Here is a 21,384-nt window from a genome sequence, read left to right on the forward strand (position 1 = left end):
GGATTGAAATTTAAAATACGATTTGTTTTTAACCGACAATGCCAAAAGTTGACATATGATATGTCATTCTATTAATAATAATTAATTTCTGTCATATACTAACATACAAATCTGTTTTTTTTTATCTGAAAAAATAAAAAAGTCATAGGGGTGAGCCACTTTTGAGATGCACCCGGTATATTAAAAAATAATGTTTCATAATTTAATATCATTTTAGAATTCTTGTATGTTATTTGAGATTCTGAAGATAGTTTTAGAATAAACCGGAATATATTTTTAATAAAAACATGATTAATTTTTTAACCGATGCCTAATATAATTTATCTTGTATAATAACAGGGTTATAATTATGATTTTGTTACAAAAACTTTTATATAAATGATTATGTAATAGAAAAAATTCAGATTTTACATGTTACTAAAATATTATAGGCGCTTATTTAGCGCCTTTCTACAACAAAGCCACTAACTCCCAATTGGTAAATTGAGAGTTGCCTACCGGTCGAAAGTCGTTTCAACACTCAAATGGATTATTTAAATCAAATTTCTTGCAAATTTGGCACTGGCGAACCATATTTTATAGTTCTGGAATACAAAAAATAAATAAAATAAACATTTAAGGACTACAAACTAAGAAAATGCAATAATACAACCAGAGAGAAGTAGCGGCAACAATGCTTTACTACACACGTGCGACGCGTACTACAAGTTAATAGAAGAATGAACAGGCGACCTCGCCTCTAATCGGTGTTGCCATATTGTAAAGGATTTATCCTTTTTACATGGTATTCGACTTATAATTAAGTAGTATAAGGACTATTTAATACATCTATGGAATATTAAAACCTACTTTATTAAAATGCAGTATTAATATCTCAATATATGTGTATAATGAGTAAAAAAATATTGATAATATTAAAGACGTGACAACATAGGCTGGACGAGGAAGGTTTGGTCGGCTGCGGTCGAGTGTACCCAGAAGTAAACATGTGTACAAAAATGATTGTTTGACCGCGTTCAGATGTAAATAGTGTAGTCTATATTTTATTTTAAGTCTATGGATAAGATGGTTATTTCTTATTTCCGATAGTTCCTATCTAAGATAAATTATTGTGTTTCTGCCGAAGTGATCCGGTTAATATCGACATTAACAGGTTAATGTTTGGGTTTGGTTTTGTTTTTGGTTGTTTTGTTTTGTGTTATCCTCGAGATTAACCGGGTAATGTCGATATTAACCGAATATCGGACCTTAACCGTAACATATAAGATATAAGTTAAAAAAATGTATAAAACTTGGTTTCTATAATTAAAAAGCAGTATAAGTGATCTAGTTTCAAAATGTCGAAACTGTCTAGTTTATTATTTCTTAGCGTGTCTAACCTGTGGGATCCTAGGGGAACATTATGATGGATGAAATAAAATTTTACAGTTTTATAGTCGCAGACTTTATTGACTAGACGTGCATTTCAATATTTTAAAAGACCCCCTTGTAATAATAACGACTTATTTATGTTACAACTTCATCAGAAAGTTTACATTTAGTAACTCAAAGAGGTTGAATACTAAATTTAAATATTCTAGCAATTGTACAAGTTTTAAAATAAGACTTTTTTAAACTAATAATAACAACTTAATGTTTTTTTTAATCAGAAGTTATTTGTTTAATAAATTTGTAAAATAAATATTAAATTTGCTTAATTAAAAAAAACAATACAGAGTGTGTCAGAAAACAAGTGCCATCTCTCGTGGGGAGATTCCTCACATAAAAATAACATTTATTTTTCATATCAACATAGGTCCGATTCTGCTTTGTTTCGTAGTTACAGGGTGGCAAAAACTCAATATTTTGTCGATTTATTATAATTATCTTCCTAGTACTTTAGTGATTTGAATGGAATTTTTGAGGTAAAAATTAATATAAGTCGTGTTACATATTTTAATGCTAAAAAAGTGTCAATAAATTTATCAGTGTCGTGCATATGGGTTATCACTGGAATATTAAAAAAAAACTTGTGCGCCACTGACTTTTTTTTTATATCAAAATTGTGTAGGCTAATTAAAAGTTATCTCTTGATATTTTGTCCAATTCGGCCTCCTTGATGAGATAAACGCAAGTTTTTTAATCACAATTAATAAAATTAATAAATTATATATTTTACCTAATTTATTATTAAATATTATTACTATTAGTTATTATTACTATTAGTCCAACATACAGCAATTTCAAATAAAAATATAATGGTATTTAAGATAATTACAAAAAACATAATTTTAAAAAGTTTTAATATCCTGTAACTCTAAAACTATGCATTTCCATACCCATGTTTATAGGAACTTTTTTTCATATTTTTTGATGAGGAATCAATGAACCACAAAATATACACCATACAGAAGCGACAAAGAGATTTGCTTTAAAATTTTTAGGAGGGGGTAATGCTGGTTAACTGTCAAACGTGACGTCAAAGAATTATACACCAAAAAAAAATTCACGACCGCAGGTATAATTATTTCTAGATATTATGCATAAAAGACTGAAAAATATATTTCATAATTATTTATTTATTTTTAATTCTAAATAAAAATACTGATTTAAATCCCTCTAGTTTTTAAAAATTAAATAAACCTGCCTTTCATCATTTTCTATTAAAATCTAACAATTTTCTTTCAGTGTGAAATGCTGTTCAAGGCGCACGGATGTCAAACGTGACGTCACTCAATTAGTTCCCATTTGACCAATGCTATTCAAAGCTCTTTGTCGCTTCTGTATGGTGTATATTCTGTGCAATGAACACTTATTTAAAACTTTCGCAAGTTAATGATATTAATTTTTTTTAACGGTTAGCAACCGTTAAAAGACTTGGATCAAGGCAAATTAATAAAATTGCGTTTATATCATCAAGGAGGCTGAAATCGACAAAATATCAAGAGACAACTTTTAATCGGCATTAAACTGCTTAAGACGGTCCTACACGATGTGGCAAACACCTTCAAACGTTGGACGTACGGCATTCGCCACATCGTGTATGGGAGCGCAGAAATCCATGTGTCGAACGTTCGAAGTAAGTTCGGGCTCTTGTCGGTAAATTTTACGCAAGTCAAAGGACCTTCCAACGTTCGAAGTAATGTTCGATGCGCTCCTACACGAGAGTCTTCACGTGGCTGATATTTTACTAGGGATCAGTAGCGCCCTCGCTTTTAATGCTAAAACGTGGTCTCCTCAGGCTGAAAATTTTTCGTGATTTGTTCTTTGTCAGAAATATGTAAGTACATACATAGGTATATAGAAAGATTAATTATTGGTTTTCTTTGTGTAAATAAATATCTGACAGAATTTTTGGTTATTACATTACTTTAGTGAAAACACTTAAATTTATTTTTATTCATTCACCTTTTTTTACTCATCAAAATTTTCTTCTTATATTAGATATGTGAATAAGTTTTTACTTTTTACTAAAATTACTTTTAAAATTTTCCGTTTTTAGTTAAAATGGAGTGGAATAATCAAATGATAATGGAATTTATTTCAATTTACGAGAAATATCCAATTATATGGAATCCGAGGCATTCCGACCATAAAAATCGGAATGCCTTAAATGATGCTTGGCGTGAAATTTCTCAGGAAATGAGCATAGACTTGTCAGTAGCAGAATTGAAGAAAAAAAAATCTGTAATGGCAACGTATAGAACATTGAGGAGGAAAGTTATAGATTCTTATACAACCGGATGCAGATATATACAAACCATCTTGGTTTGCTTATGATGCTATAGACAGATTCATAAGAGTAACAAGAAATAAAACCCTGTTACGTCTTCTTTTTATTTTGCTTCTGTTGCAGCAGTTTAGCGCAACTAAAAACTCATACCAGCGGCAATCCCAGCACTAAATATATTATCCATATCTGCTCAAGCCAAGAGTACGTACGACATGGTTAATTTCTCAAATGTAGCCCCAGGTTTGTGTCCAACGTTGGAACAAACATTCAATGCATCGTGTAGGAGACACATTCGCCAATTGTAATATTGTCGAAAACTGTGTCAAATATTGGTTCGAACGTTCGTGCGAACGTTGTTGGACGCATCGTGTAGGACCGTCATGACACTATTTTTCTAACAAGAGAAAAAAAAGTCAGTGGCGTACATGCTTTTTTTTAGAAAAATATTCCAGTGATAACCCATATGCACGTCCCCAGTGAATTTATTGACACTTTTTTAGCTTTTAAATATGTCGCATTGATTGTTACTTTTACCATCAAAATTTCATTCGAAACGCTAAAAGTACTTAGAAGATTATAATAAATCAAAAAAATATTAAGACTTTAACACCCTGTAGCAACGAAACAAAGCAAAATAGGACCTATGTATGATATGAAAAGTGAATGTGAGGAAACTCCCCACTAGAGATGGCAGACGTTTTTTGAAACACCGTGTATAAAACGTACATAAGTCCATTTATCCATTTATTATCTTAGGTAGCATATTAATAAGATTTAGATCCACAGAATAATCTTATCTGTTTCGATCCGATAAGAAATGATACGTGTTTCGATAATCATAAATTATTGTAAGTACATCCAGAAATGTACATTATTTCCTATTAATTATATAAAATTAAACAAATAAGATATAAGTAAATACTTCATTTTATCATCAGGACTTTTATTAATCTCTTATAATTATTTCAGTCTGTTATATGTTATGTAATATGTACTATTTTACCTAACATATTCCTAACTAGCCCTTAGCTAATACTAATGTCACGGATTGCATTTAGAATGCTTGTGAATGGCTGAGCGTGCAGACACCTTTCAAGCGGAAAACTGTAATAATCAGTGATCAGCTAAGCAGCCATATCGGCGCTGAACTCATTTCCATATACTCCAGAATAGTCAAAAAACATACAAGGTTAATCGACGTACCAAGTAGACACGACATAACTTTGCTTTGGATCCAAAGGATCCAAGCGTCTGGTGTTAAGTTTATATGTTTATATTATCCCAACATTTTTGGTAATTTTAGATAGCCCTGTCTAAATTTGAGAATTGTTGAAATGTATTTACTTTAGTTGCCGTACTTCCTCTAGGAGACGCGAGACATTGTCTGTTGGTGGGGAAGCTCCTAGTTAGGAGATAGGAGGAACTGACGCTTCGTTGGTTGAAGTGGCGAATATAATCGCTTGTCAAACTCCAATTAGGATCTCTTAGATTGTTAAGTGTTTATAACCATTCGGTGGCATTGAGGAAATGAGGATGAATGACGTTATGCATCTTCAAGCAACATTTTCAAGATTTACAAAGCTGTAACTGTGTATATTTATCTACCCTTTCTATGGGCCTTGTATTAAATGTTATATTGGAGTTTTTAAACATATCTGGATTTCTGGATATTATCATAAATTTAGTTTTCTTGATGTTTATGTTCCAACCCATTGCTTTACTCTGTTCTCCTAACTTGTTGACCAGTTGTTGTAGATCGTGTATATTATCTGCAATCAAGACCGTATCGTTGGCGTAGCGGATGTTATTAATCCACACTCCGTTAACTTTGACTCCCATTTCCACGTCCTCTAGAGCCTCTTGGAAATAGCCTCTGAGTACAAATTGAATAGGAGTGGAGACAGCACGCAACCCTGCCGCACCCCCCCTTCTAACTTGTTTGGGATTGTAAATGGTATTGGCCAATTTTATTTGTGCTGTTTGGTTTCAGTACAAGTTTTCGATGCATTGTATGTTAATTCTTAATATTATTATTACAATCTACTTCGACTCAATGAAAAACTTCTAACCTCAAACAACAAACAACACATTAAAGTTGCATAAGTAGTAATATTGCGGCACATCATTTAACCAACATGTCGGTGCATTTATGTGTTGGGCAATATTATTTCTTTTGACTGTTAACACATTGCAATTTCTGAAGTGTAAGCAAGATGAAAAAATGTAGTATAGTTTTGATTGTTGCGCAATTTTTAAAGTTGCAACGATAGTCTCACATTTAAATTTAGGAATGGCGACATTTTTCAGATTGCACAATGCAAAAAGTGTACAAGTGTGCGAGTACTTCGGTCAAAAGAATGAGTGGCTAGATAGAAGACCAGCCTCTACTGGTCTCAACCTTGGGGCACCAGGGGGCAACCCAGGAAGATCCCAATGTATGATGAGTTATAGACTGTATGATGAGCTATAACTCAAGAAAGGAGGACATAATAGATCTTTAAGGTCGAGGTGATTAACCCGCCCTCATTACAAGTAACTCTAAGTTACGTCGAAATAGAGCTTTTGTGACACCAGTGGATTGTGTTTCTTTTTCTTTTTATGTACGTATGTATGTATGGACTGTGTTTGAAAAAAAAACTAATCTTCAACCTCAAATTCATTAATATTGATACTTATTCTTCTTCACTGAAGTATGTTACGCATTAATTAAATAAAAAAAATCATTACTCTATCATTTTTAAATCTATTTTATTTATTATCAGTGACGATGAAAAATAATTTATCAAAATATAAATCTCTTTTTAATCCTTTAAAATAAACATTCATAGCTTCCTACTCGATAAAATATTTTATAAAAGTATCGTTTTTATAATTAATTAGTACTACAATCGACTGCGTCTCAAGATGTCAAAACTATATAATGTACTATTAGTTTTGTGTCTAGCCTGTGGAACTTTAGGGGAGAATAACTATGAGGGGTAAATATAAAATTTTATAGATTTATAATTATTATAAAAGCAAATTTCTAAGAAAAACTAATTTTCTTGATTCTGAAATGTCAATAATTCACATTTTAGATACAAGTTGTATCAAATTACGCCAAAAACAGAAGATCAAGTGGAATTCCTTCACCAATTAGACTCCAACGGCCATTTTGACTTCCTGAGACACAGTCGTCTGTTAGGAGACAATAGCGAGGTCATAGTTGCGCCGGAAATCCAAGATTTTTTCGAAAATACCCTGATAAACTTTACCGCTTCCGGTTTGGAGTATAAAATAACTGTAGAAAATGTTAGAGAGTAAGTAAAACTTTCAACAGATGATTTAACAGCTTGAACTTAATAGTCTCTTAATTTTGATTATTTATACATTGTAGATATACCCATATATTTTTTGAATTTTTTAAGAACTCTCTTCATGCTAATTTAATTTAAAATTATTTAGTATCGATGTGTATATTCATAATTCATGGCGAATTGGCTTTTTATCTAGGTTTTTTTGAATTTATAAATATTTTATTCATTGCATTATTAATTTTTTAACTTCTACATTTATCTATCATTCATTTCTTATATCTAGATGTATTTATATGCATATATTCTATCTCAGCACATCTAAAATTATGAAACTTTTTTTACAGAGCATTGGAGACAGAAACAGCACCAAACAGTACGAATCATTACCAAGCATCCAGCTCACTCTTTACAGAGTTTGTATCACACGCAGTGGTAATTTTTCAAGCTATAGCCATAGAAATGTATTAAATATTTTGTATATTGACGTTTTCATTTACAGATGAACGAATATTTGCTTACTTTGGAACGCTTATATCCTCATATTGTCCAAGTGGAATCCATAGGCAGAACTTTCGAAGGCAGAGATCTACTCTTAATAAAGTAAGGGACATTATATTGAGTAATAAAGATAACATTTCTAAGTTTGAGATAATGATATTTGAGTTAGATGCTAGAGGATGTATTAATAATAATTGATAATGAAGTTTATTATTTGGTACCTGTATCGTTAAATACACCTTTATACTGGATGTTTTAAAAGAAATGTGCCATCTCTCGTGGGGAGATGGTACGGGATCCTCACGCAAAAAGATTTATTTTTCATATCAACATAGGTTCGATTCTGCTTTGTTTTGTAGCTACAGGGTGTTAAAGTCTTAATATGTTTTCATTTTCTTCCAAGTACTTTTAGCGTTTCGAATGAAATTTTGAGGGAAAAAGTTACTATATAAATGCCAATTAAAGCTAATTTTTAAGCTAAAAAAGTGTCGACACATTCACTAAGGACTTGCATATGGGTATCACTGGAATATTCTTCTAAAAAAGCAAGTACGCCACTGACTTTTTTCCTCTTGATAGCAAAATAGTGTAAGTAGTTTAATGCCGATTAAAAGTTGTTTCTTAATATTTTGTCGATTTAGACCTCCATGGTGAGAAAAACTCAATTTTATGAATTTGTTTGATCCGAGCAACCTTTAAAACATTTAATATCATAAATAAGTACTCATTGTTTCCTCATCAAAAATGAAAAAAGTTCCTATAAACATGGATAGGAAAATGCATAGTTTTAGAGGTACAGGATATTATTTTTTTTAAATTAGGTTTTTTGTAATTATCTTAAATACCATTATTTTTTATTTGAAATTGCTATAGGTTAGGTAGGTATGTAGGTCTAATAGTTATAATATTTAATACTAAATTGTGTAAAATATATAACGTATTAATTTTATTAATTGTGATTAATAAAATTGCGTTTAGCCGAATTCGACAAAATATCATGATATAAAAATCACGAGATCACGAGATCTTTTTCATACCGTCCTATTTTTTGGCATAGGCTCTCCTGTAGCCCAAATTTTTTCATAACTTCGTTATGAATCAGATGTTCACTATTTTTCGACTCTATTTTCTCAGCTTTTTTAAAATAAGTATATTTCATTAATAGCACTAACTTTTTGTGATTTGGCTTTGGCTTGTTATATCAGTACTAACTCTAAAAACAACTTATCTTGAATATTTTAATCGTTACGATGTCACATATATCTACTATTAAAAAAGGATAATCCACTTCTGATGTAATTTTTAACGTTACAAACGGCAGTACTGCATGCGTATGCAATACAAATTTTACTTAATACTTTTCAAGTGCCTTTAATTCTCCTTTTAAAGTAAAGTTTGTTCGTCTGTCCAACCAGTTAAGGAAGAATAATGATTTAAGATGCCGTCAGCCGGCATCTAAATAATGACAGAAAATATAATTTTCCTATAACATAAAATGACATTCAACAACTCTGTCAGTGTGTATTTTCCCGTTAAATAAACTTTACATAAATAAATTCATAATTTATTTTTCGTCAAAGTCTGGAGTTTGTTCTTATTTCAGATCACTTGTCCGGAATTTCCAAAAACTTGTATGAAAACCCTAAGTAAAGATAATAATTAACCGATATAACTATAATCAGTTATATATAGTTATATATATATATATATATATATATATATATATATATATATATATATATATATATATATATATATATATATATATATATATATATATATATATATATATATATATATATATATATATATATATATATATATATATATATATATATATATATATATATATATATATATATATATCAGAATATATAACTGATTATATATATATATATATATATATATATATATATATATATATATATATGTGTCACAGGCGTATCGAATAACTCGGCATTTTGTCTAGAAAAGATTAGACTATTATAAAACGCCGCCGTTTTTAACAATAGGCGAATATTTTGCAAAGAGCAAGAGCCCATCTGGTTTCAGTCGCTTTGCAAAACGCCTAATGAAGATTAGTCATATTGCACAAAACATTTTACGCCGGATTAGTAAAACTAGCCTAAATTTATTCAACGGCATATCTTGAACTTCTCTTTGAAAATTAATTTTATTCGAAAAGAATTAAAGTTCCAAAAAAGAAAACAAAGTTCCAACAAAGAGACAGCCCTGTACACAGAATGAAATTACAGAGTATAATAATTAAACGAGATATTAATATTAAGGTTCTAATATATTTTGTATTTAAAATTATGTTAGCTATAATTATAATTTATGAAATAGGGTTCAAGTTCTTTTCGTCTAAACAAAATAAAATTTTGACAAATTATTGTTTTGTATAGGAAAGTATGGGGTATTTCTATTAAAGCGTAAATTATTCAATATACTGATGCTTATAGCTGAGTAAATTTAAATCATTTTTTAATCTGTCTGGCCTCAATTTGCCATTTTGTAAAACGACTGAAAACAGGCAGTCTTTATTGCAGAAGTGTACAGAAAATATCGTCATTGTTTAATAAGCCTAATTCTGATTAGACTTTTTGTAAAGTGACTGAAAATAAATAGACTTTTTGTAAAAATTCCTTCTTTTATTTAAAAAGCCGGCGTTTTATAAAATGCCTAGTCTTTTCGCAAAAGCCGAATTATTCTATGCGCCTGCGACATATATATTCCGGTATATACCGGACGGATCGAGAAAAAAATATTATACTTTATGGAGCCTAGTCGCATGAAAACTAGTTGCGCGCCACCAAATTTCAACGTATATGATCTAACAACTTTAACTAAGAAACCCGATTTTCTCCGCAAAATCTCGACGCCACAGCGAGCTTTTATGATTTATACGCGCGCCCTACGATGCCAATTTATCATAATATTACCACGTTTGAATATTTAAATATGCGTTTCAGAATAGGAGCCAATCCCAACAATCCCACCATACTGGTAGACGCGGGCATCCACGCCAGAGAATGGATAGCGCCACCAGTGGCATTATACATCATTAACCAGCTAGTGGAGAACCCGGCCAACTACCGACTCTACCAGAACGTTAATTGGAATATAATTCCCAGCCTAAATCCGGACGGATACGAATTCTCCCGGTCCTCCACATGGGTAAGTAGGAGATTACTACGCGTATCGCGAGGAAGGGGGAATTTATGTGCACAAAACGTCTTGGAATTAGAGTATTGTTCGCGGGATTGTCTCGTTCTCGGTATTGTTCTGTGCATAAAAGTCGGGAATTTAGATAACTGAATGATGTACAGGGTGGATAATCGGATACTTATAAAGGGAAATACTCTTTTCTATAGCAGATAGACGAAAACAAATATCGGTGTTTGAAGCTCATTTTTTTTATCAAAAACAAGATGGTAAAAACAGCACATCGATATATGTTACCGTTTCGGAGTTACGCGGTGTTTGTGCATTTTTAACAAATCGCTGTAACATTTTTGTTATAGGAAATTTTGTATTTTTATGAAAACATTTCCAAATCACCTTTTTACGTAGATTTTATTGACTTAAGTATATATATTTTATATTAATAATTTAAAAGATATCAACAGAAAAAATATTTTTTTGTAGGGGAGACCCTGTATATTTTTGATTCATTGAAGAAAGTAAAGAAAAGTAAAGATTTCAGTTAACGTCTCCTTTTTGCTGCCAGGGCTAATCTGGACGGGGCCTACTTTGTTTACGCGGAATGCGAACCGCGGTCCTCGGCCATATCATGGTCAATGGCCTACCGACTTGGCAAGTGTCTAAATCGACTCTTACTCACGAGATATCCGATCTCATCCGGCCTCGAAACGGCGTGAATGAGCAGTGTGCGTTAATAGATTTTACACTTTTGCCTTTTTTTGAACAGCACGATACAGAGTTTCGAACCGGTCACCCGTCCATCCACTAGTATCGCCTTACGTCGCTTAACTTCGGTGTTCTAATGGGAACCGGTGTTCATTGAAGAGAACTTATATTTACCTTTTCAATAATATAGCGCACTTGATATTTTGTTCGAGTAGCCTTTAGATCCCGTATTGATAATCTGCCCCTAATGAAATTCGGAAACAGATTTTTCCAGCAAGACAAGGCACTGCATCACAACGCGGAAATTATCAGCATTTCCAGAATAAGCGTCACGCCAAAGACTTAACGCCTATGGATTTTTATCATCGAGGAAGACTAAAGGATCTAATTTTTAAATTGCTAGTATACTCTAGACAAGAACTAGGAGTACTTAGCGATTATACGAGGGTATCTTCCACCCCCACTGATTAGGCGCGATTCTCACTATAAACGGAACGTTATAGTCACTTGTATCGGTGACCGCGGCGCCGCGCAGTCCAAAACCTACTTATTCAAAGTGGGCGAATTTTTTTGAAACTCTATATTTTGAAAAACCATCGATCAAAATATCAAGTTTGCTATATTTTTGGAAAGATAATTTTATTTTGTTTTTTAATGAATTAAAAATATACCGGGTGTTATATGGGACACCAGAGAAATCAATTTTTCTATTGATAACTCTTAAATTATTAATTTATAAAATAAATACAACCAAACCATTAAATTCTACGTAAAAGGGCGATTTGGCAATGTTTTCATAAATATACAAAATTTTCTATAGCAAAAAAGTTACAGCGATTTGTTCAAAAATGCACATTTTTGACAAACACCCCGAAACTCCGAAACGGTATCAGATATGGATGTGAGGTTTTTACCTTAATATTTTTGATAAAAAAATGAGCTCCAGACACCGATATTAGTTCTCGTCTATGTCCTATAAAAGTGGGGTGTTTCCCTTTAAAAATGTCCAATTTGGCTCACCCTGTACATTTAAAAAAATAATTTCCTACAGCATTTTTTTCTTAGAGAATTATCTGCATCTCAAAGCACTACAAATAAACTAATCAAAATGGAAGTACGATTGAAAGCATTTGAATAAAAAGTAAAGTCACCTCAATCCAGACCTCCATCACTATGACGGATAGTTCCTTATTCGGACGCGATGTTTGTCCCCAAGAGAAAAATTCCGTTATTCAACATTTTCCGTCAGTTAATTGCAAATTATGTTATCTGAGAAAAATATAATGACTGGAAGCATAATAAAATAGATATAAAATGAGTGCAAGTTTTTCAGCATTTTTCTTTAGAAGGTATTTCCTACTTTAACATACAAAAAAAAATGTGTGTGCACTATGTGCGCATATTTCCGTTCGTCTGTCCGTCTGTCTGTCCCCTGCCCGTCTGTTCGTCTGAGAACTCCGTTCGAGTACCTTTATCCCTGTGCCGAGTTTGGTTACAATCGACCCATAATTAAGAAAAATCCTGATGATTTTGTCCATTTAGAGGCATCGGTTCGACACGTCGAGGGCGTCATCCTGTGGCCCGTCGCAAATTATGCGGATACCGACCCACATTTTTTTTAATATCAAATCCTTAGTCCCACCGTGATGAAGATGTAAACAAAACGTAACTCACTATTGGCAATGAACTAGTACACTTTTTTCTTGCGCGGGGTGTAATTGCGCATCATTGTAATTATGCTCGGGGGCAAAACTTAATTTACCAATGTTTTCGCTATTATATTCATTCATTAGAGACGGAATGGACCTCTTGGCAAGCCATTTTTGACAGATTTGTTTAACACGTTTGAAACTAATTTGATTTTTTTGCAAATTTTTCGATACTTTCAGAATTCATTTAATGTTATTTCTAAATCTTAAACATACTGTTATAATCATATTTCTTCTTTGCCATCTTTTTATAGAACAGGCTATGGAGAAAAACACGTCAACCTAACCAATCGAGCACCTGCATCGGAACAGACCCAAACCGTAACTTTGAATATTACTGGATGTTTGCTGGGGCCAGTGCTGACCCCTGTGACGAGATATATGCTGGTCCACAACCATTTTCCGAGCCAGAAACAGCAGCACTCGCAACATACGCTCTCAGAAACAGAGATCAGATCAAGTTGTACATCAGTTTTCATAGTTATGGAAATATGATACTATATCCATGGGGGTGAGCATAAAAATAATTATGAAATAAGAAGTTAAACTTGGTTACTTTAAATAGACACCACAAACAAATTTAAATAAAACACCCTGTATATTTTACGAGACTCAGATACACAATTTAATTGTCCATCAAATTGTATTACACCATTTTTTACCTATCTCTTCAAGTTTTCGTAGAAAATGCATTTTGTTATAATTTAGACCTCATTTTTCAATATACCCATGGAATATTGACATTTTAGATTTTTTTAAAGCAATAAATGTACAAAATGTACAGGTGCTAAAAACGATAATATTGCAAAAAAATGAAACAAAATTTATAAGGTGTTACTTTTTACCACACTGTCTAATACACACATACAAAATTCAGTTTTTTAGTATTTGGATTTACAATAATTATTATTAATCAATGCAAACAGTCAATTAATGTAGTTTGAATATTTAGATCATATTGATTGGTCCTCTAACAAATATTTGAAAAGTTTATTTTTTATTTTTAATGAAATAAGCGAATTATATCGGAAATATTAGTATCTGGTACTCTTTGAAAATTTGTTACATCTTTAAAAATAATCTAAAATATTCATATTCCATGGGTATGATAAATGGGGTCTAAATTATAAGAAAATGCATTTTCTACGAAAACTTGAAGATATATTTAAAAAAAAATGGTATAATACTATTTGATAGTCAATTAAATTTTGCATCTGATTCTCGTAAAATATACCATAATCAAATTTACCTTTATTTAAATCGTAGAATCTAAAAATATAATAATATACAGGGTGTTCCATTTAAAAAAATACAACTATAATATTTTTACTTATTTGGGACACTCTGTATCTTGTAAAAATATTTGTAAATTGTAGCTCTAATAGTCCTTCAACGAACCGAAAACTTGCAGTTTTTAAAAATCTAATCGTTTAGCCAACACAATACTCCGTGCCGTAAGTGGTGAACAACCCTGTACAATTCTAATATGAATTTTTTAAACGAACCGTATTGTAAACCATTACACTTACGATTTACCAAACTTCGAACGAGCCGTAGAAAGGAACAAGTCGCATACGAACAATTCTTATGACTTTACGACTCGTTCGTTCAAATCTTATCAATCCGTGCTGGCCACGATTCATAAAGAACCGTATTCTAAGCGGTGAATCAAATCTCACTTCATTTTTAATACTCGTTCAAGTGAACAAGCCGTTCAATGTTTTCCCACCTCCAATCTGAACAATCTTAATGCTTCTTTATTCTATTCTGTTCAGCATAGTTTCTGGTACTTTTATTGGTATTTTTATCTCGTTATATTTCCATACGATATCTCTACTCTTGACATTTTCTACTGCATCCACTTAATTTCAAAACAATAATAATGCAATATCATAGATAACCGTAGATAACATAGATATTAAATAAATTTTTGAAAAAATTGTTTTTTTATCTATACCACTCTCAGATTAGATATAGATATACCATAATCTATATTATTCTTTATTTGATAACAGATACACTAACGATCTGCCAGATAACGCTGAGGAACTCCAGTGGCTTGGTGAATTAGCAGGCTTGGCAATTGGTAGAGTTAGTACCCTCAATTCTCGTTACGTAGTTGGTAGTTCCACAAACGTTCTCTATGCAGCAGCTGGTGGAAGTGACGATTGGGTCAAAGGAGTAACGGGTGTTGGTTTGGCTTACACCATCGAACTTCCAGCAGGAGGTAAGCAAAGTTTTCGAGCTAAATATGAAATTATCTACAAACCATTGTACAGGGTGGCGCCTCTCAAACGCCGCGGAGGCTCCAAGGAGAACGACAGTTTGTATTGAAATGAAATTTTGTGAGCATATCTAGGTTAATTCAGAGCACTTTTTAAAAATATAGAGAGTTCTACAGGGTGTCCCCAAAAAAAGTTACATATCAAAGTTGTGTTTTTTGTAATGGATCGCCCTATATTTTAATTGATTTTCAGATTCTGGGAGAAAAATAAAGGTGAGTTTTATAAGAGAAGTATATGACTAAAATGTAAGGTTTTTGACATATTTAACATTTTCTAGAAATAAAGAACAATTTTTAAATTACAATAAAAGCTACCTAAATTGGAATTTACCCGGTATAGCCTAATATGTAGTTAAATTAACTATTGTACTTTAAATCAAATTAAAAATTGATCCATAAAGTTATACAGGTTGAGACAAAATTAATATTGAACATTGGTCACCTTTAACAGCATGTTACTCTTTTATTTTAAATGGAACACCCAGTATATACTCAATGGGGAACGCATGTCTCTTTACTCAATGGGGAACGCATGTCTCTTTAAAATACCATTAAGGTTGCCTACCCCTCAAACAAGGATTTTCCTAGATATTTTCATTTACATTATTTGATCTGAGTAGATCTTTATTATTTGATAAAATCTAGGTGGCTGTGATATGTCAGATGTTACTTCAACATAGCTGTCTAATTAGTTGAATTTTAACAACTAGTTATAATTTTGTGTCAGTTAAAACAAAAAAAATTCTCAGAAATTTGCCGAAACTGCAAACAAATCCAACATCAGAGAGAATTGATATGATTCTATTAGTTGGTGAATGCAGTGTGCAGTATATTGAATGTACACTGCATTCACCAATTAATAGAATACCTAAATGCTCCTGATTTTATCTAGTCTGGGTTTTTTATGGCGATATGTTAAAGACAGTGTTTACAATACTCGACCAACTATTATCGATAACAATAAGAGAAATTATTGTAGCTGCTTTTCGAGGTAGAACTCCACATAAATGCCTTTTAAAATGAAAAGATCCTTTTGAAACGACAATCATTTTATGCTGTTAACAGGAGAGGAAGCATTTTGAGCATTTGATTTCATCTAGCTAATTTTTGTCACAAAATTATAGGTTTATATCTAGTTTTAATTCTGTAATAATTAAAATATGTTTTAAATGTGTATCTTTTTATTACCGTTGAATATTTTACTTTACAATCTTTAATTTTTATTAAATTAGCAAAAGGTATATCACACACCCACCTAGATTTTTCCAAATAATAAAGATCTAATAACGCAAAATCATAAAAAATCAACTATCTAGAAAAGTCTTTGTCTGAGGAGTAGGCAACCTTAATAATATTTTGAAGATATATAAATTCCCCATTGAAAACCGGAAAAATATACTGGGTGTTCCATTTAAAATAAAGGAGTAACTTGCTTTTAAAAGTGACTAATGTTCCGTATTAATTTTGTCTCACCCTGTATAACTTTTCGGGTCAAATTTCAATTTGGTTTAACAAACAATGGTTACTGAAATTAAAAATCAGGCTATACAAGGTCAACTAAAATTTAGGTAGCTGTTATCGAAATTTAAAATTTACTCTTCATTTTCACAAAATGTGAAATATGTCAAAATCCTTAGATTTTAGGTATATGCTTCATTGATAAAACTCACCTTTATTTTTTTCATAGAATCCGAAAATCAATTAATATATAGGGTGTTCCATTAGAAAAAACACAACTTTGATGGGTAACTTTTTTGGGGGACACCCTGTATAATTCTATATATTTTTATAAAATGCTTTCAGTTAACCTACATATTCTGCCAAAATTTAATTTCGATATAAACTACCGTTCTTCTTGGAGCTTCCGCGGCGTATGAGAGGCGCCACCCTGTATATGTGATGGACATAAAGGAAATATAGACAAATAGCCATTTGCCTAGACATTTATTAACATTATTTTAATGGTTAATTTTTTGATAAGTGACTAGGTATTTCATATATTATGCCGGTTGGTTAAAGTGGCCAATTCGACGGTTTGTCGCATTCCAATTAGCAGAATTGCCATTTTGATACAACTCACTCTGAGACCCTATCCGATACAATTGGGTTGTTAAATGTTTATAACAATTCCGTGGCATTGAGGAAATGGATGACTGCCATTATGCTCTTCGCGACAACATCTTTACACTAGACATTATACAGGGTGTTTCAAAAAACATGTGCCATCTCTCGTGGACAGATTCGTCACGTAAAAATAAGATTTATTTTTCATATCAACATAAGTCCCATTCTGCTTTATTTCGTAGCTAAAGGGTATTAAAATCCAAGTACTTTTAGCATTTCGAATGATATTTTGAGGGTAAAAGGTACTATAAATTGGACATATTTTAAAACTAAAAAAGTGTCGACATGTTCACTAGGGACGTGCATATAGGTTATCACTCGAATGTTTTTCTAAAAAAACATATATGTCCTGACTTTTTTTCTCTTGTTAGTGAAATAGTGTAAGCAGTGTAATGCCGATTAAAACTTGTGTATTGATATTTTGTCGATTTCGGCCTCCTTGATGACATAAACGGAATTTTATTAATTTGGTTTGATCCGAGTCTAATAGCAACCTTTAAAAAAAATAATATCATTAACTTGCGAAAGTTTTAAATAAGTACTCATTGACTCCTCATCAAAAAATATGAAGACAAGTTTCTATAAACATGGGTATAGAAATGCATAGTTTTAGAGTTACAGGATCTTAAACCTTTACAAAATTAGGTTTTTTTTAATTATCTTGGATACAATTATTTTTTTATATAAAATTGCTGTAGGTTGGACTAATAGTGAGAATAACTAATAGTAATAATAATTAATAATAAATTAGGAAAAATATATAATTTATTAATTTTATTTTTATTTTTATTTTATTCATTGTGATTAATAAAATCGCGTTGATCTCATCAAGGAGGCCGATTTCGACAAAATATCGAGAGATAACTTTCAAATGGCATTAAACGGCCTACACAATTTTGATATCAAAAGAAAAAAAATCAGTGGCGCACGTCTCTTTTTGAAAAATATTCCAGTGATAACCCATATGCACGTCAATGATGAATATCTCACTCAAAATGTCATTCGAAATGCTAAAAGTACTTGGAAGAAAATTATAATAAATCGAAAGATTATTAAGACATTAACACACCGGAAAAATCTAGGGATATCATTTTATTAAAATTAAAAATAAATGTTTTGAATAAACAACCACATATTTGTAGGCCGATTCTTTCTACTTCGATTGAAACAAAGTAGTCACACTAGTTTTTTCCAAATTTGGGATATTTGCAGAAGTGTTTGTGCATTTTGTGTCAAATGTATAAAAAGTACCTAGCATCAATTGTTCGAAATTAACCTGTACTGGCTATGCTTTTATGATAACTGGGCAGAATTCATTCAAATAACTTTGTTTAGTATTAAACAACATTATGGAGCGTAGACATCTTAACAACAGATTTGGCGAAATGCTAAGGGCCGAAATAAAGCTGAAATGCGCCAAATCGACGCAGCTAGAGCATTAAATACAACGCAAAGTGTTATATCGCGATTAAGTGCACGCTACCGTGAAAGTGATGATGTTGCTGAAAGGCACACAGGGCGACATCGCATTACTACCTCTAGCAAGATCATTTTTTACAATTAAATGCTCGACGCCGCCCGACTCTTACAGCACCAGAGCTTAGTTTAATTCTCCAGGAAACACATAATGTAACCGTTAGTCCTGACACTGTTCGCAATAGATTAAGAGAGGTCAACTTAAGAAGCAGACGCCCCTGGAGAGCTCAACCCTTAACAAGAGGAAATCGAGAGGTAAGATATTTGTGGGCTCAAGATCATGTTCAGTGGTCGAATGAACAATGAGCCAATGTTCTCTTCACGGATGAGTCACGCTTTGGAATTCATCCGGATTCGAGAAGGCTTAGGGTATGGAGATAACCAGGAAATCTTATTCGGTTGGATCATGTTCAGGAAGTGCACCCTTATCAAGGTGGAACAGTTATGGTCTGGGGGGGAGTCCAGTTAGGCCGAAAAACCGATCTTGTTTTTCTTTAAAGGTTTCTAACAGTAATCACATATCGTGATTTAATTGTCGAGCCTGTCGTGTTACCATATGCCAATGATTTTGGGAGAAACTTCATTCTCATGCATGACAATGCACGGCCTCATACAGCCAGAGTGGTAAGTGAGTTTATCAATGCTCATGAATTAAACATCTTACCCTGGCCGGCACAATCTCCTGAACTCAACCCCATCGAGCACGTATGGAACGCGGTCCAAAGAAGAATTTTGAGAATGGGTATGCCTCGTGAAACTCGTAGGGATCTGGTTCGGGTCGTGAATACAGCGTGGCAGGCTGTACCTCAAGAAGAGATCGACAACCTGATCAGGAGCATGGAGAGACGATGTAGGGCTGTAATGAACAGTAGAGGAGGTCATAACCTTTATTAAGTAAAAATAGTTTTATCTTTTTTTTTTAATTCACAGTTTAGAATAAAAAAAAATTGTGTATTTTTTGAGTTCAATAAAAATCAAGGCAAATTTAAAAAATTCGGTAAATTTCGGATTTTTATTTCCAGTACGTCCTGTAAACTATTTGTTTATTTTAATTCTATTATATCAGAAATGCAAAAAACAAAATTACTGACGATGGCTGGATAAAATTGTAATATCCCTAGACTCTTCCGGTGTGTTTATCTTGTAGCTACGAAACAAAGCAGAATCGGACCTATGTTGATATGAAAAATATTATTTTTACGTGAGGAATCTTCCCACGGGAGATGGCACATGTTTGTTGAAACACCCTGTAGAATAAAAATTCAACCAATAATAGTGAAAAAATAACATATTCAAATCCAAAAAGATATTGAAATATACAGAAAGTACTTTATTAAAAATATAAAGAAAAATATAGAGAACAAATGGCAACAACAGTCATATTTCATTCAATCAATCATTCCAAATCTTTCGGCCAATTAACAAAAAAATCTCACTTCACTTCAGTTCACTGCTAATTTTAATAAAAAAATAAATATTTTTTTATGTGTAACTATTTTATATAGTTTATTTTTTTTTATTTTTGAAGGTCTTTTTGGATTCAATCCACCAGCAACTAGCATTCTGCCCATTGTGCAAGAGACGTTTGAAGGCATTACAATATTCCATGCATATGTAGAAGCAGCATATAGCAAAAATTAAAACACAATTGTTTTTTTTCCTCAATCTAAATAAATATTATATTTATACTAATACTAAAACTAGTTTTCTTTTCCTTGAATGTACATTTTTTTTTATTTAGGGTGTTTCAATATTCTTAACAGTTTTTCTGACAAATCAGGGTATTATCGTTGATTGAAGGAATTGGGAAGAATTGGGAACGCAACCTAATGGGCAAATTCGTGACAAGGCTGATTTGATTTCTCCTTACGTCTCAAGTGCTGTACGGTGGAGCTTCTACTCGTTCTGCAGCCAACGCATAAAACGTTTATTTTCTCTAATTTAGCCAGCGAAGGCATAATATCTAAGACGGTGTGGAACTGAAAACGACAGTGTTGCCATATTAAAATGTGTAATATCTCTAATACGTTTGACGAAAATATCTTTGGATGAAAAATCCGAGTATGTGTATTGAAAATTTATTCGTCTTAAACATGAATAAACAACAAAAATTACACAACATTAACAAACGTATCGGCTCTTGAAAAAGCTAGCTGCGAGAGCGCAGAAGTCATGATTACTAAATCCTGCTTAAGATGGGCTGGTCATGTATGCAGGATGCAAAAAAACCGCCTACTGAAATCTCCCCTCCGATGAGCTTGCAGGCGGTAAGAAGAGCTACAGAAGACGGTACAGCGTAATGATATTTTTGAATATCCGAAGTGAGGAAAAGAGATAACTTCACATATCGGGCTTTTCAGTCACAGAAAAGCTCATGGAACAAAACGCCTTGTGTAACCGTCTTCTGATGCATAT

General features: G+C 32.2%; 1 protein-coding gene across 1 annotated transcript; it reads left to right on the forward strand.

The window, feature by feature from the left end:
- The first annotated feature begins 6,532 nt into the window (after nucleotides 1–6,532).
- On the forward strand, nucleotides 6,533–20,663 carry LOC115889230 (carboxypeptidase B-like). The gene is made up of 8 exons (XM_030909177.1): nucleotides 6,533–6,690; nucleotides 6,790–7,011; nucleotides 7,353–7,440; nucleotides 7,508–7,608; nucleotides 10,479–10,683; nucleotides 13,340–13,596; nucleotides 15,101–15,312; nucleotides 20,498–20,663. Exons 1-8 carry the CDS (start codon nucleotides 6,617–6,619, stop codon nucleotides 20,608–20,610), a joined length of 1,272 nt encoding a protein of 423 aa, XP_030765037.1. The 5' UTR covers nucleotides 6,533–6,616; the 3' UTR covers nucleotides 20,611–20,663.
- The last annotated feature ends 721 nt before the right edge of the window (nucleotides 20,664–21,384 follow it).

The sequence above is a fragment of the Sitophilus oryzae genome, unplaced genomic scaffold, assembly GCF_002938485.1.
Source record: "Sitophilus oryzae breed Bouriz unplaced genomic scaffold, Soryzae_2.0 scaffold_811_pilon_pilon, whole genome shotgun sequence".
Classification (NCBI taxonomy): domain Eukaryota; kingdom Metazoa; phylum Arthropoda; class Insecta; order Coleoptera; family Curculionidae; genus Sitophilus; species Sitophilus oryzae.

What these genes read in the sequence shown, in the direction of transcription:
- LOC115889230 (XM_030909177.1), top strand. Translation starts at nt 6,617, where the DNA reads ATGTCAAAACTATATAATGTACTATTAGTTTTGTGTCTAGCCTGTGGA. An exon ending in GGGGAGAATAACTATGAGGG is followed by an intron (nt 6,691 to 6,789) that starts GTAAATATAAAA and finishes TTCACATTTTAG; the next exon opens with ATACAAGTTGTATCAAATTA. An exon ending in AGAGATCTACTCTTAATAAA is followed by an intron (nt 7,609 to 10,478) that starts GTAAGGGACATT and finishes TATGCGTTTCAG; the next exon opens with AATAGGAGCCAATCCCAACA.